We start from the raw sequence: 17,554 nt of genomic DNA, 5'->3' as shown, positions 1-17,554 counted from the left end.
TCCCCACTCGCCCTTAAGCTGTAACAGAAGAGGCCAGTTAATTAAGTTAAAAGCCAGCCACCGTACCGGCAAAACAAGCACAGTGTGAATGGATGGACTGGCAGGGCTACGTCCCCCTTTGACCCATCAGTGGCTATCTAATACTTCGTGAGCACTGTCTGCCAAGACAGGGACACCTGAGTAGACTTTGGAGATGCGGCACCAAGTCACTGAACTATGATTGGCAATCTGAAAAGACAACAGTGTTTGAATGAAATATGCCTTCCCCGTTGACTTAACCTAACTTCATCTTTCACTTTCTCAGTGGGGAAGAAGAATGTAGAAATGTTGAGAAAAGAACAACTCAAACAAATCTTGGTTAATTTAAAGGTCATGGTAAAAAAGTTGTCTCAAATCAAGAGACTCAAAGTTATTTTTAAATAATTTTGGGGGGGGAGCAATTCCTAGTTAGTGTTGGATTTACTTTTAAGTTGAATATATACATATTTTTTGTAGGCAGTGTATATGTCTGTGGAATATGAAAAAGCTTAAATTATATCATAATCTGGAGATGTGATAATTCACCCAGTCACAACTCTTGGCATCCTGTTTCTAAGTTGCTTTGTTAGCTCCTATTTTCTCAAAGAAAAGGGAGAAATGCAAAGTCATCCCAGCAAGTGGCCCAGAAGGCAGCAAGCGACACTGTGCTGCATACATAGGTGAGCACATCCTGCTGAGGCGAACCCCACAGTAGGAACCTATTTTTATAGTGGGTAGATACACATATGTAGATAATCGTAAGATGATGGAAGAAATAAACTGTCTTAAAACTGTAAATCAATGAAAGAAAAAGTTCTCTAGAATCAACTTTGCATGTGTTTATCTGAAATGAAGGTTGATCAAGCATGAGAGAAAAAAGAAGGTGGTGATTTATGAGCACAGCGTTTGAATCACCTCACTGTAAAAATAAATATACATACCAAAAGAATGAAGAACATAAAGAACACAAATGTGGTGAAATAAAGTGGTCCCAAGACTCGGTTAGCTTCCTCAATCTCTGCAAAGTTGATGTCACCCAAAATGATGCGGAACTGAGTGAAGCTACGAAAACAAAACAGAACACAATCCAAGACCAGTGTCCAGCGGTGGCCACACACTTATTCAAAATGGCTTCACATGTTGGGATGACGTGGGAAGTCTGAGAGAGCTGCTGAGAGATGAACACCTGTGGGCCTCTTCGGGAAAGCCTTGTTACACGTATTGTCAACTGATGATACCTTCCTGGATGATAACATGATTTCATATTCTGCGTCATTTCTACTTAATATTAAATCTGATTATCAGATGAGTTATATACTAAGAATACATGACCTGGATAAAACATAGTAACTCAAAATCTTTATAATAGTCACACTTGGTCTGAAGGTAACATATTCTTTAAGCAGTAACAGCGATGACAAAAAGCATGTTGAAAGATGGCCAAACCAGTAGAGTTCAAAGATCCAGCAGTTTCACAGTCACTCAAAGTGAGGTAACAGTGGCTAGACCTTGTTGGTGACATCACTTCCTTTCCTGCCTTTCATCAGTAAGCAAGACCCCACCCCCACCCCCATCCATGAAGCCACGTTAATGCCCTAACTTTCCCTAACTACCTAGTAATAACTTCTATGTGAATGGCACAAAACTGTAATTCAGAATATTGTGGTTTTGTTTTGACTTTTGGCACATTTGGGAACACTGGAAAAAGGATGAAGATTTGTGAACTGGTTTAAGTTTTCTACTACAATATTAGAAATGTGTTTTAACTCTTAGAAGTTGAAATTTAAGAAACAAGGCAACCATGTTCAACCAGAATGAAAACACAGGCAAATCACCTCCTTACGTGTGCGGGGTGTGGGTAGGGAGGACAGAGGCTGGGGGGGGGGTGGGGATAGAGCCCAGCACTAAGCATCCTGCCTAAGTGTACCCCTCACCCCTGCAAATGGCCATTTGAAACCCCACCTGCGCCGGGTGCTGAGAAGGTCTTGATCTCTGGACTAGCGCTCTTGCTATGGCTGTTCCCCTCTGTCTCACTGATTGAAGGCTGCTTCCCTAAGAACACACGTCTCAAAACATCCTGCTCCCCTTGGCAGGGCGATGTTTTAACATGTGCTAGTCAAAAAATGTCGAGAAGGGCATCTTGCTGATAAGAGCACAGCGACATCTCTGATTAAACACATTTTTTAGATAACTTAAAAAATTTTTTTTACTGTTTGACAAATCCATAAATGTATACAGAAAGAGAACTTTTTCATTTCGAAGGGACTTACATGCATTCTTGGAAGGTGCTGAAGTCATCGACCTGTGTGCCAAAGACAAGGTACGCCAGCTGAGCATAAGCCAGGAAAATGATGAGGAACATAATGGTGAAACCGCAGAGGTCTTTGGCGCATCTAGACATGGTTGTGGAGAGCTGGCTCATGGTCCTGTTAAAGGCGATGAACTTGAAGAGCTGTGAAAGACGGGGACAGCGTCAGAGGACGAGTGGCTGATCCAATGCGGCCTACATAATACAACGGAACTCTCCTGCCATAAGAGGGAAGGGAAACTGCTACTTCCAGGGACATGGACTTTGGAAGCATGCCGAGGGAAACAAGGCAGATGCCAATGCTGCACCATGAACTATCAGATTCACCGGGACAGGAAATGCAACTGAAGGCGATGAGTTAGAATAAAGCGTTTCCTGTTGGGATTACAAGAACCACGTTTGGCGACATACAGCAGTGGGGGACACAGCGCCGTGCTGTGTGCTTCACGCTCCTGAAGTGTGCGTGTAAAACGGTGAAAGTGTGATTACGTAATCTATACTTGTCATAGTGAAGAAAATAAAGAGGGAAATGATTTACTTTTTACTCCTTGCCTCTTTCAAATCCAGGAATATGTATCTTGTAATTTAAAAAGTATTTGTTGAGTGCCCGGCTCCTGCTAGGTACTGTCCTCAGAGCTGGGAATGCAACGGCATAAAGTACTGTTCTGAGTCCCCACCTAGTGCTAGGTCCCTCCTGCGCAGTGGGCGGAGCGATGCTCCTGCCCCATTTTGCTCACATCTTAAATCACGGTTACAACACACTAAAAACAAACTTGAATGTGACTGTTAAGTAATAATGTCCCTCAAAGGATTAAATTAAAGTGTGTGTGTGGGGGGGGGGGGAAGAACAGGAAATAAATCAGAAAATCACTTTTGTGCATCTTTGTCGTGTACTGAGCACCTCTATGAAGGGTAAGTTGGGTAACTGCATCGCCAGTGACTTAAATGCTGGTGTTCTTATCCGCAGGCACAGCCAGCCAAGGGAACCAGCTGAGGCTGCCTGCTGAGCAGGTGGACAGGACTCCAAGAGCAGCAGCTAAGACTGTAGCTGGCATCTGAGGGGGCAGGATGATGTGTGCAGCTCAGGGTGGACGGCTGTGTGGGGAACACACGGGGGTGTCAAACGTGAGTCACAGTTCCTGCCTGTGAAGAATCCAGTGGCCATGTTTGGGGACGCAGAGAAAATAAATAAAACCCAGGATGCACCTTAGGAGAGAACTCTCTAGAATACCACTTTAGTGGCCCTTCATAAACTGCTTCTGAACACAATAAAATTTTCTACAGCTTGTTCTAATCAACATTATTTGTTAACGAAGTTCCTACTTTTTGTTTGCTTGTTCATTCCTCGGCACCGGGAGGGACCCGAGTGCCTCACATGTGGCAGGCAAGGCCTCTGCGCCGCTGAGCAACTCCACCAACTCCAGCCCCTGCTCATTTTATGATAAAGTTTGGTGTGGTGGCGACGCATGGACAAAGTATGACTGTCGGGATGGAGGAAGCGAAGTGTTAGATATATTAAACGTCATTTACACGCACGCTGTACGCGTGACCAGGAGCTGTGGTTTGCACAGCTGATTAGAGACCCTGAGCAGGTGGCAAGTTGGTGGCTGTCTCAAAATGGAATGTTCTGTAACTCTAGAATTTGGGCTCACTGTCCCGAGACGCCCTGTGGTCCTACTCGGGGGAACTGGTGGAGAAGCCCCGGAAGGGCTTGGGAGGCAGCGTCTGCTGGCAGAGCCTCCGCTGGCACCGGGGAAGAGGCCATCCTATAATAAGTGAGTGCTTCCTGGTGCAGCATCTCTCTCTTTTGCACCCCGACTTCGTCCTCTGAGGTCCCTTTCCACACATGCTAACGTGCATCCATGCTGAGCTCCTTCTACACAGCCCAGGGCCCCAGGTCCAGAGAACACAACACTTTACTACAAGTTTTAAACAAAACACACAGGGTCAGATCTGACAGGAATTCAGGAAGCCAAAGTTGTCTCATTCATGGCAACTGGAAGGTTCCAGAAGCCTCTATCTACATGATATGAACTACGCGACAACCTGGGCTGGCCATTTCAGTCCGGCCAAAAAGGGCAGATCCATGTCTTCCAACGGTTTGTATGGTTAATATTAATTATATGTATTAAAATGAAGAATGTGACATAAATTACCTTAATCCAGACCAAAAATACCATGACAGCAGCTATATTGTTGAACTGTATTTGCCAGTACGCCACATGCTCCAAGTTGGGGAAAGTATTTTGCTCTTCAAGAAACTGTAGTAGCCCCTCTACATTTGAGGTTCGGTAAATGTTAATTGCCACAGCCACTACGGATAACTGTAAGACAAAAGATTGATATCTGTCACGTCACTTTAGAAATAGCTAATCTGCCTAAAGGGACTAATTCACTCTATTGACGTATGGACTGGAGGACTGAACATATTTCTCACCCAACAGCGTCGCCAGCTCTAAATGCTCAAACCCAGGTACAACCTACATTTCCTTAGGAACAAAAACCAACCGAATACATGTGTACATGTGTGTACATGTTTGCACACAGAGGAGATTGTACAAAAACAAGCTCAAATTCAAAAGGAAAGGCCTTCTGCCCAGCTATCAATCACAGCTAAGGAGCCAGCCTCACTACCTGTTTTTTCAGGCAAGGAAGGCTTTCTAGCTCTGCAATTCTCCTGCTGCGGTTCATGTTTTCACTGCACTCTTGAATGCTTTGAAAATGTCTTGCCCTGAGACTCAGCTGCCAGGGGCGAAGGAGCCCTTCTATTATTATTTCAGCAAATCCAACAAAATCTTTTATCCAAATATCAGATAATTTATCATCCAGCCAAGATGCTTAAAAAAAAAAAGCCTCATATTAACACATTGCCTTTCCTTCTTTTCTTCCAAATTAGGAAATGAAAGAAAAAATTTTTTGAGAGTATGCATGTCATTAAATCACTCCTAATTATTCTTTGTAATTCTCATTTCTATCTACAAAAGGCTTTTCTCCCCAAACCAGAATGTGGAGTGGAGAGGGTTGGGCTGTCTTGTGTGTCCCCGTGTCTCTGAGGCCTGGGGCAGAGCCAGGCACCTGATAGGATGGACGGCTTTGCTGAGTAAATGGCTCATTTTCACCCAGTGAAGCTCAGCCATCAGCACTGTGTGAACTTAGACATCTGAAGTGTTTTTCAGCAATTCTGAGGTTTAACTAGCTAGAACAAATGGCTAGCTGACCGACACGAGCCGGAAGGCTTCCATGTATTTGCTGGAGAAACAAAAATAGGAAAAATGTCAAGCAACAATTTCAAGGTGACTCTGAGATGCTGAGTTTTAGGTGAACTTAAATTTCCTTAAATTTCAGCTAAGGGTGGTGGTGGTGGGGAAGCCCTGGCATTTTCTCAGAGCTTCCCCGACCCAGGGGCAGCAGCAGGGGTGCCCTTCCTTCCACTTAGACAGCAACCGCTCCAAAAGAGACACAGGATGATCTGAACAAAAGCCAAGTGAATTGGGTCCTGGCAGCACGAAGGTCAAAGTAAAATGAAAAGCTAGAGGAAACGAGTCTTCAAAGAGAGGCTTGCAAAACACTGTGGCTGTGGCCAGAAGACCACCCGAGACTTCTAGACCAGCAGTGAACAGCCCAGGGGCCTCCAAGCCAGCGAGACACAGCTCACTGCTGTGTGAGGGAAAAATCTAACAACCCAAGGGTGGGTGGCTGGGGCTTGAGTGATGATAAGCCAGCAGCTATGACATGAACACAAACACTAACCATTCGCACTATAACACTATACACTTTTCTTAATAGAGTCTAAACACAGTAGCCATGTTTATAGTCTGTGTAGCAAGTGGGAATATACTCAAATGTTAAAGCTGTAGTTCTACTAATTTGTATCTTTCTAACTCTACGCAGGTCTTTGTTTTTCTAGCCCTACCTGTTACACTACACATACACCACAATTGATGAGCACGTTCAATCAATTAGTGCGCACAGTTAGCTTTTTCACTGCTCACCATTCAAGATTTAAAAATATTTTCTATGTCGACTACCTTTGGTAACATGGAAATTATCTGGCTTAAAAAATAGCTGTGATCAACCACCATATAGCACTTGCTTCTTTACAGTTCTAAGTAACTGAAATATAATTACATGTAAGTGAAAAAGTAACTTTGCACCTTAAAGTTCCAAACAATGTGGGGTGTGTACTCTGCTACCCCTGACTATCGAAATATTCTTAATAATTTCCACACTTGTCTCTCTGGCTTGCTTTGATTATTATTATTATTATTATTATTATTATTTGTAACGTTCATATTAGTACTTTAGTGATGTGTGACTCAAATTTTACCGTGACTTGTGTGAACTGTGTGATGTTATGAGAACCACACGAAGGGCGGGAGGCACCAGCGCCTGGTGGGTCTGACAGGACGTGTACATCAAGTGGAACACATGTACGTGACTCAGTTAGGCAGGGGTGAAGCAAATGGGAGAGTCAGCTTAAGGTTTTAACAAGTATTCGTCCATGAGAAGCACTTGGAAATGTGCCAAGCGCACAGCGGGCACTACAGTATAATCATCATCATCATATTATTATTATTATTATTATTATTATTATTATTATTACTCCTATTGCTGCTAACACCAAACTGTTGCCATGCAGTGTACGCACACATGGCTCTTCCTCACATCTTAGTAGTTGTTTTTTTCTACACACGGACAACATGTTCTGTACTTTATCAACAAATTCTAGTAAAAAATGTTCCGTAAAGATTTAATACATGGCTCACAGAGGCCACTCCATTTTTTGAGCTTGGAATGAGGAATAGAACCCTCTGAGGAAGAAGGCCCAGGAGAGGAGGCTCATTAGGCATTGCAGCAGGCGTCAGAGACAGGAAGCACAGACATACAGCAACATGTGGCACGGCTGCACCAAGAGAATGCTAGAACATGTGACAACTAGGCCCATTTTATGAACCTAATAACATAAGAAGATAAAAAGCGTATGTGCTACTGAAGAAGGAAAAACCTAGGAAAAATCGATTTTATACCATGGACTCTGGAAGAAAGCAACAGATGCGATTGATGGATACAGTTTAAATTTTGTTCCCTCTGGACTATGCAACAGGAGTTGCAAACTACAGAAGGTTTTCTGTATTATACGAAACTTTTCAGGTTGTTTCTTCTTGTCATAATTTGACACTTAAACAATAAAATAATTTTTACTATCAGAAAAGTATCATTATAAAACCCCCTTACAGTTTTAGCCTAAAAATCTTATATGGCATACCAGAACCAGATTACAATAGGGAGGTTTCTCATACAAAATGAGGGGGGGAAGTGTAACACAAAAGCTAATCTTAAAGAAAATTTCAGATTTTTCTTTACTGAAAATATCAAGAACCCCAACACTGATATTAAAGACTGCAAATTAACAAGCTTTTAGAATACAAAGGGAAAATGAGAGATGCAGGGAAGATGGATGCTGAGCGGAGATGAGAGATAAGATGGCACAGAGCGAGGGAAGGGGAGAGACACGGGGGACTTGGCTACAGAGAGGAGAAGAGGGGCGCGGGGAAGCTGGCATTTTCTCCAACCTACCACAGCAATCACAACATCCAGACAGTTCCAGAAGCTCCGGAAATAGTGCAGTCTGTGAATCCGAATTTCCAGTATCTCTTCCACCACATAGTAAAGAATGAAGAAACAGAAGATAATCTCGCAGGCTGCCAGGAAGAAATCAAAAGCGGTGACGTAGCGGATCAGCTTTACGGGCTGAAACTGCCAAGAGGGCACCACGCCGCCCGTTGCTGGGAATTCAACCAATAACCTGCATTGCAAAAAGGAACAATTACGATGCCAATGTATGACGGAATCAGGAAAAGAAGCGTGCCTGTTGTGAACAGCCCTGTGCCACGAGGTGAAAACCACCGCCACAGGGGGCCATGAGCTGGGAAAAGGTCGTTTTGATCCTCACCACCAGTCCCATGTTCACAGGAGCATGTGCAATAGCGGGAGCCAGATGCCTAAGGCCTCTTATCCCACTGGACGCCTCAAACTACTGTGCCTTCCTTCCTCTCTTCTGATCTTAAACTACTTAAGTGTGTGTGTGTGCGTGCGCGCGCGCGTACACGCACGCGTGTGTAGATGTTTGTGTGTGTCTATGTTAATGTGTGTCTGTGGTGTGTGTGTATGTCTCTGGGTGTCTATGTTTGTGTACCTGTATTGTGTATGTTTGTGTGTCCATGTGTATTTGTGTTTGCATGTGTGTCTGTGTTGTGTGTGTCTATGTGTGTATGTTTGTTTGTTTGTGTGTCTGTGTGTGCATTTAACGAATAGCTCATCAGCAAACCAGTCTTTCTAGGCCTTCCATTACATGCAAGACATTCTGCTAGACAAGGAAAGAAACCGAAGAAATACAGTCAGTCACACACTGAAACGTATAGGATCTGGGGGAATGCAGAGCGTGCGTTTAGTAACTTAAAAAAAAAAAAGAAAAAACCAACTAAGCAAAAAGCAGGTATAACTCCATCCACTCAGTAACTAAGCAACATCTAACCAGCTCTCCAGTTTGCCAGTTTCCTCCTCCTCCCAAGGCTGTACACCTCGGACACTCAGCACCTCCTGAGTCTGGAGCAGGACCGTCCACGTCTTATACTCACACACTTCGCACTGGTTTTTACTGCATCTCTAACTGAACTGGGGGCTCTCCTTCCAAATCCCCCCCACTCGTGGAGTGCCACGCTGAGAAGCTCAGTGATCCAGCACCTAGAACCTACCCTCTGCATAGCTAGAGTGAGGGGCACCAATGACAGCTTCAAAAGTGCCCAGTCGTGTGTCTGCTGTCCCAATGTCCTTCCTTACAGGACAGCGGCCAGACCTAGAACCCACGCTTCTAAGGCCCGCACGGGCTCCAGCAGTACAAAGCCAGGGCTCTGGAAGATGGGGATTCCTCTCCGTCAGCTTGCTGATTGATGGAGAGAGCACCAGTGACAGCCAGAGTGGTACCAAAGCAATGGGCTGCCTGCAGCCCTCGTGAGAACAAGAAGGAGGCGAGTGGCCCCTGCATGTCAGAGCACCTCCCGCCCTCTGAGACACTGTGCCTGCTAACCACTCCCGCGAACTTATGAAGTAACTGCCTTAACAGTGTCATCTTTGAATTCTAGGGAGGATGTGGGGGGCAAAAAAATAAATAAATAAAAAATCACTGAAGACATCCTGCAATTAAACATCTTCCAGAGTGCCAGAGCTGCCTGCCCGTTAGAAACCTCTTCTAACCATCCCTGGGATCGGCAGTTATACCCAATTCTCACTCATCTCCAGTGATATCTGCTTGGTTTAAAGTGGCATTATGTTCAGCAATAGACGTTAATACCACTACTGGCAAAAATCTAATTGCCTGTTAAATCAGAGTCGAATTTAATGTGAGCGTTATGAGAACATGCCCTTGCCGCCTGTGGAAATACATGTGCAGGGGACCAACGTGTGTGTCCTTGGTGTTGCTGCTGTGGTATCCAGGGTGAACACTGACCCCAACCCTGCCCTATTCTTTCACATTAAACACCGTTTACTGTCTATAACGCCATAGGACTTACTTCTTTCCTTTTGCACCGTTGAATGCAAACTTTTCAAATGCAGGGTACTTTGTTTAGTTCTCTGACATTTCTAAAGAGCCCAAAACAGTTAAGTGGTACCCATATGTGCAAGAGCAGCTCGCTGAAGGCATTGAGGAAGACACGCCAACTGACCCTTTGCCTAGTTTCCAACAGCGGCCGCGGAGGCAGCCTCACAGGCCATGGGTCAACCCTGATGTGTCTTGTACGAGTCTTACCCATGACAATGGGGCCACTCGGGAAGAGGAGGTGACATTTGGTAGCCAGAGAACTTGGTGACAAAGAGGACAGCCATCATTGTAGTGGCTGAAGATAGCGGCTGAAAACAAGCAGAACAGCAAAGCCCTCCTACCGTGCTTTCCCCAGACCAGATCTAGAAATGGGATAAACGTGCCCAGAGTTAAGGTCCTTCCCAAGTCATGACACTCCAGGATCTGACGTCCCTTCCGTCCCCACCCTCTATTCCTTGTACCCTCCTTTAGCCAGCGGCTCGAAGGGGGTTTTCCAGGCCACCGCCCAGAACGGATGTGCAGACAGCTACGCAGAATTAAGGGGGCTATGAGCTCATGCATAGCACACACCTGACCACACAGAACAGGTTAATGTTGGCGTTGTAGACTGAAAAGTCAATGAAAGTTGCCCGGGTGCCCCGGTCCAGCCAGAAGTTCCTCCTGAGGCTAGCGATCTGAGCAGCCGTCTCCTCCCTGGTTCTGGAGAGATCCAGGTAGTAGCCGGCTCCGCTGTAGGTCGCAATGACTCCCCAGTGGCTGCTCCCGTTCAAGTCTTTCTCGCTCGTGTAGATCCACCTAATTAAAAACAGCAGGTAAAATCAGTGAAAGGCTTGTCACAAAGACAGCTGCTGCCCGCGGGGATGAAGCATAGATAAAAATGCCGTGCTTGGCGTAACACTTCATATTTATTTCCTATGTAAATCCTCACAGACACTGGCCTCAGTTTGGCCTTGAGCCTTAGTGAGTTTGATTCATGCCCAATGTGGTTGACATTAAGAGTCTAGAACCCACGCTAGACCTGTCTGTTCACAGAGCCTGTGCCACCGTGTCCGTGTCTCCCCACCATACCTTTTCTGATGGCTGATTCAAGGTTTACATCCCTCAAAAGCTCCGGTGAGAGCCGAAGACAAGAGGAGCTGGTAGGAACTAGTCCACTAAGTCTCGCACTGTCTCTCCTTGCTTCCTATGACGGACGGGAGACGACATCTGTCTCACAGGTGTTAGGTAAGGGGAGCTGAGTTGTATGTATGATCAAGGTCTGACACAGAGTAGTTGTACCGAGGTCTCTTAACAAGGGTGTGAGATAAGGAAACATTCCAGAAGCCGGGTGGTGGCGGCACACGCCTTTAAACCCAGCACTCTGGAAGCAGAGGCAGGTGGATCACTGTGAGTTTGAGGCCAGCCTGTCCACAGTGTGAGGGGGGAATATCTATTTTAAAGATTAATTTATTTATGTGTACGTGTTTGTGTGCAAACATGTGTGTGTGAGAGTTCATGTATGTCACATACATACAGGTGCCCACGGAGACCAAAAGAGGGTATTAGATCATCCCACAGAACTGGGGTTACAGGTGATTGTGAGCCACTTGACAGGGGCACTGGGTCCAAACCTGTGTCATCTGTGAGGACAGTAACTGCTCTTAACTGCTGAACCATCTCTTCAGCACTCTTAAATCTGCACTTTAAATAATTACACTCTGGGGGCTAGAGAGATGGCTCAGCAGTTAAGGGCACTGACTGCTCTTCAAGAGGTCCTGAGTTCAATTCCCAGCAACCACATGGTGGCTCACAGCCATGTATAATGTGATCTGATGCCCTCTTCTGGCCTGCAGGTGTACACGCAGGCAAAACACTGTATACATAATAATAAATAAATAAATCTTTTAAAAAAATAATTACATTCTGAATGAAAAATATTTGTAGGAAGGAACTGCTAAAACAATTTAGGGGACAATCTTATTTGTCCTATAAAAAAGTAATATTGACATATCTTACAATCTGTAGAGGCTTGGATCCTTTCTTTTTCCTAGGCTACGTGGTGAACAATTTGGGATTTTTGAAATATGCAGTAGGAACCAAAAGGGGGATAGAAGTTCAGAGAAAACAAGGAGCAAAGGTCAACTTAATGCAGGGATACTACATGCATCTTTCTGTTGAAGCTGTCTACAAATGAATGAATGAAAATGGAACACCAGACATTGGACATACGTCACAGATACTTACGCAGTTCCATTTCGTGGTCCAAATGGAGCCCTGTCCTCACTACTGACAGAGTAGACATCGTAACACTCTTTAATTTCATCTCTCAAGTCCTGAGGGATGGAGCAGGACCCGTTTCTGACTTTGAGTTGGCGTAGACGCGGCACTCCCAGCAGCAGGTTCTCATAGAAAATAAAGCTTCGGTTGTCGGCTTGCGTATGGTTGCTGGTCTGTGCCTTCCAGTACAGCCCATCCAGGAGGGAGCCTTCTGTGAACTGAAATAAAAGATCGTGGCTAGGTTCCAAACTCAGAGGCTGGCTGCCTTCTGCCTGGAGCATATGAGCAAGCAGAGGTTTTAGGGCAGATCGTGTTGTCAGACAGATGTGGGCGTGGATCTTGCTGTCATTTGCTAGGTATGGAGCCTTTTGTAGGATTCCCTAAGCTGGATTCCCACATTTGGAAAATCCATCTTTTATGCGGTCAGTGCACATGACACTGCACATGACACAACATCAATAGGCTGGGATCTCTGTGCTGGGACTGTTGACTGAGACAGACATGCTCCATTGATACATAGAGACTATTGACATCACTTCCCCTTAGAAAAAAACATCACCCCCTGCATAACCTTGACCCTGGAGTGAAGCTGCTACAGTGTTGATCACCTTTTGTTCCCACTCTCTTTTCTATCTGGATTATCTTGCGACACCTGGACCCCCAGCCCTCCTTTTTATTGGTTGGCATTTATTATCATGTAATGGAGCACGAGAGAAGTTTGTGTTCTCTCGGGAGAATGGATGTAGTCATTTCTCCATGTAACCAGGGCAACCAGAGAGGCCTGCCACCTGCCACCGGGAGCTAGCACAAGGTCAGCATGGAGCAACTATGGGCTTGGATGTCAACGGTTGTTACATAGTAAAAGGTTGCAGGGGCCCAGTCAAGAGCTCTGAGCTGGGGTATAATAAGAAGGTTGCATAGTATTTCTCCACGGAGAAGAAACGGGAGTTTCCTTTTAAATTTCCTCCCGAGTTTTCCTAGACTCTGAGCACTACGTGGTCATGGCCTGTAAAGTGTGATAACTAGCCTCTCTCAAGGACTTTTGAGTCCTTTATCAAAAATACCTAAATCTACCTAACACTTAGCCTTAATCACTGCCCCGTGGTACTCACGGCTTATTGCCTGCTAGTTGGGGCTTTTAACTGAAAAGAGGCTAGGTTGACCTTTACTGTAGCGGACCTTTGAAATAACGTGTCTGTGTCTTATTAGGCACTGCTGTTGGAGCTGGGGACACATGCCACTGTCAACAAAGACACAAATCGCAAAAAGCAAAGCAATGTGTGACATGCCAGCTGCCTACTTGGGATCTGCGTCGTGGGACATTCTAAGTCATCTTTTACAGAACCATGAGTGGCTGAGTGAACAATAGGCTATGACAAAGCAGCAGTCAAAACTAAACAAACAACAAAAACAAACAAACAAACAAACAAACAAACCAACTCAGGGCTTCCCTTCCTTAGCCGGGTGGCCATACACGGGCAAGCACCCTGAATCTCACCGGCCTTGTTCATATAAACTGGGGCACACGGGATCAGTATGCACTTGATAAGATCATATAAAGATTAAATAAAGTAGTAAAGCATTCGGTTTCGTGTGAAGTATTTTCAATAAACACAGAAGCAAGAGCAACTCTAAATAACGTGTCCAACTCACAGCTCCTGAAGATACGCATGGGTTGAGCTCATGATATTAAATAAGCCATTTTTCAGAGACAAGGAGGTGCTTACAGTCTTTTGTAAATACCTTCCAGAAGTCCTCCATGGAAGAAAGAGTTTTAAAGCTGGTTTTCTCGGTCTTCGACACTGGGGCGTCTATGAAAAGCTGTGACAACGTCCGGGTGTAGTAGAACGCGCTGGGACTCATCATGCCGTAGGTCACTGCGACAGGAAGAACCAAGAGACCTCAGAGGGCGATGCGCACACGTGTGCACACCTAACAGCCTCCGCGAAGGGGCTGTTCCTGGTGGGCGGACATTTTAGGTCAGTGTTCACATAAGGTCAACCCTCGCCTCTGCTTCCTTCTCCCACCAGCAGTCCAGGCTACCCCCATCGCTGCTGACATAAGAAAAGTGCAGCCAGAATGTCACCAGAGGTCCTTAACAATCATAGTCCACAGGTCATAAGCGACTGAGTGAACAATGAGCTATAATCCTGTGAGCCAGACCCAACACGTGTGTTCTGTCAGAGTTTGCAGCAGTGGGGGGCAGCTGGGTTCAGAACCTGACAGAAACCTTGGCATCTCCTCACGCCTTCTGAGCCTGCGTTTGTCTGCCTCCTCCCCTGTCCCAGCTCTCCTGTCCTCTCACAGCTCCGAAAACTAACATCTACTGGCTTCACACCTGAGGCCTTTGTTCCTCTGTGTAGCAGGGGAGACAAAGCTGTTTTGTCCCTCAAAGCCCAGAGCTCATCCGTTCACCCTCTGGATGCAAGCTCGCAGCCCTCAGGAGAAGCTTTGCCTACAACTATTCTGGGTTCCAAGCATACTGCTCCACCCACCCTCCCTACCCCCCCACCCCCGTCACCTGGTCACCCGGGGTCCTACAGGTGCTAACCTCCCCTGCTAATCCCCTTAACCCGTCACATCCTCGCATCCGGCCCCTTCATCTAACCTGCTTTGCTTACTACTTCGGGTTACGATTCACCTCCCAGTCAAACCTGCTGTTGGCACTCACAGGTCACAATGAGGGGACCACAGAGCAGGGTTTCATCTCAGTCACAGCCCGCACTTCCTGTGAGACGGGGTGGCCATTTTTACTATGCTAACCTCGGATTCCTGTTCTGTGTGGGCGTGATAACCAGCTGCTCTATAGGATCTGGGGGAGCTTAATAAAGATAACGGAAGCTTGCCTATCCCAAGAACCATAGTTAAGGAATAGCCAATAATGTTGACCTTTCCTTCCTCACTGGTGTGCTACAACACATCTACCAGAATCTCAGCACTCTGAGCCAGCGTGGAGGCTCAGATAGGAAAAGGCAAACAGATACCACACTTCTGGGGCAACCTGGAGTTCAGGATCTGAAAGCCAGGTACAGGTGAGAGGAGAAAACTTATTCCTGAAGGCTGTCCTTTCCTCTCTGCATGTACACCGTGGCATGTCTGCTTCTGTGTAGACATCATACATAATAGTGAAAATAATAATTGAAAATTAAAACTTTCAACACTTTAGCAAGTTCAGTTTTATGCTGGAATTGGCTGTGACTGCAGGTGTAAGATGCTGGGATTCCATTAATTTGCTAAGAACAAAAGGCTTCAAGAAGGGCTTTGTTTTCTGTATCTTCTGGCCACTGTGATGCACACGGAGCTTTTATGTTCTTGATTCTCTAATTACACCTTGCCTTTTTATTGGTAAATTTGTGTCTCTTACTCTTCGATTTTCAACCGACACATCAAATTAAGATTATTGAGGAAGCGTAGGTGACAATGACCCAAGTGAGTGTGTTCATCCCCAGCTATCACTTTAGTAAAAAAAAGTAACATAAATGTGACCATGCAGAGAGAGCATATTAAATCATTTCCAGTCCCTCACCTGCCCTTCTATGATTGAATGCATTTAGAATAAGAACAGCATTCTTCAGCCAACACCTGACTTCCTATCCAATGCTGGACTGGTCCTGGCTCAGTAAGGCCACTGTCTTCATAGAAGGTATTGAACTAAATATTTAACAAATGTGGCAGGTCTACCAAGCACCAAAAATAAATGATAGATCCTTAAAACAGGAAGTATTAAAATGACACACATTTAAATTGTTTCTCTAGGCAAACACTTCCCGGGGCTGCTCTCCTGTGAATTATACTCTTGAGAATATTTTCTCTTTTACCTTTTCATCTACCAGCTCATTCTGAGGAGAATAATGAGGAAAACGCATAAAGACACACACAAGGGAAGCCGTACACAAGTGACAGAAAATTAGTAAGAAAAAATCCAAAATGATTTTTTTCATGTCACTTTTTAGCTTAAAAAAAAAAACAAAACCTACATTTTGTAATTAAGTTTCCAGCTAGCTGATGGAGCCTCGGCAGGTATTAAGAGAGGGCTGAGGTGGTAGCTCAGTTCGCAGTGCGGATGTGTGTGCAAGAGGAACCGAGTTCAGCTCTCAGGGCCGGCCACGGCAAACTCCAAGCTGTGTGTTCCCTGAGTGGCCCTGTCTCAAGAACCACGGGAAAAGTAACTGAGGAAGATGCTGATGTCAGCCTCTGGCTTCTGCATATACACATGTGCACATGCACCTACACACACATGTGCACATGAACCTATACACACAGATGCATATACAGCTACACACACAGGTGCACATGAACCTATACACACAGATGCATATACACCTACACACACAGGTGCACATGCACCCATACACACAGGAGTATATACATACCTACACACAGAGGTGTACATGCACCTACACACACACACAGGTGCACACACAAATATTTTATTTTATTTGTTAATTTTTCCAAGTCTATTCTTGGGACAATAGATAAACATGGGTATAAATAAAAGACCCGTAAAGCCTGAGGACTCCTCAGGTCCTCATCCGACCTGAATACCTGCCCTGCAAAATGACAGAGGAGCTATGTGTAGGCAGCCATGGCCCGCTGCCTGCCCTGCAGCCAGAGTTACCGGAGGACAGCAGGGAGGACCGCACAGACCAGTTGCCAGATCGCTCAGAACACATGCTCCTGGCCGCCATCTTCTCCTGCCTACTTTACCACCTGCCTCAGGCAGAGCCGCCCCTGGACTTGCCACTCCTTAATCTTTCCTCAGAGACCTACTCCCTCAAGCCCCAACCCTCCCCTCAAGGCAAATCTTAAAAAAAAAAAACCATGCTTCAATATGTTTTGGTTCAGAATAAATGATTTGTCTGTGACTTTTCTGGACTTGCAAAAGCTTACTGGGCCTGGTTTTGGGCTAGGCTTCCTCAAGAGAGAATGCACTGACACATGATGTAAGGGAGAAGAAATAGAGACTCTGGTCAGCTAGGTTTCCCTTAAAGCCTGGTAATTATTGAAGATTTGGGAGAAATACCACCTTGGAAGACATGAGCCAGCACGAGCAGCGTTAGGGGTCATTACCACCCGAGAGTGAGGTGCGGAGGTGTGATAGTTACTGCTATGAAATCTAATATCCACACCCTTTGGCTTGGATTTCGTACATGGCAGGTTGCTCTCCGGACCTCACCGCGAAGTTGGTCACAGCTGACAACGAACTGGCCAGCAGAGAACTCCCCAAATCCCAACCTGAACCGAAACCACACTGAGGGGAAAATTGCTGCCTTGCCCCTCCTGGCACTCACACACTTCTCTGCAACCATGGTTATGTCAGGCCGAACAACTTGAAGAAAGCATTTCCGCGGGAGAGGGAAACAGTGTACTCA

At 45.5% G+C, this 17,554-nt stretch overlaps 1 protein-coding gene across 1 annotated transcript in view; it reads right to left on the bottom strand.

The window, feature by feature from the left end:
• Positions 1-17,554, bottom strand: part of PKD2 (polycystin 2, transient receptor potential cation channel) — a 33,393-nt gene that overhangs the window by 8,308 nt on the left and 7,531 nt on the right. Inside the window, exons 3-9 of the mRNA XM_084759759.1 lie at positions 13,926-14,059; positions 12,150-12,400; positions 10,497-10,721; positions 7,904-8,132; positions 4,483-4,650; positions 2,289-2,470; positions 960-1,080 (exon numbers count right to left, since the gene is read on the bottom strand). Coding sequence (XP_084615885.1) covers positions 960-1,080; positions 2,289-2,470; positions 4,483-4,650; positions 7,904-8,132; positions 10,497-10,721; positions 12,150-12,400; positions 13,926-14,059 — 1,310 coding nt within the window. The remainder of the gene's footprint in view (positions 1-959; positions 1,081-2,288; positions 2,471-4,482; positions 4,651-7,903; positions 8,133-10,496; positions 10,722-12,149; positions 12,401-13,925; positions 14,060-17,554) is intronic.

This window comes from Acomys minous (genome assembly GCF_964271855.1).
Source record: "Acomys minous genome assembly, chromosome: 15".
Lineage (NCBI taxonomy): Eukaryota > Metazoa > Chordata > Mammalia > Rodentia > Muridae > Acomys > Acomys minous.
Note: the sequence above shows the minus strand (reverse complement) of the source record. Positions and strands in the feature narration are given on the sequence as shown.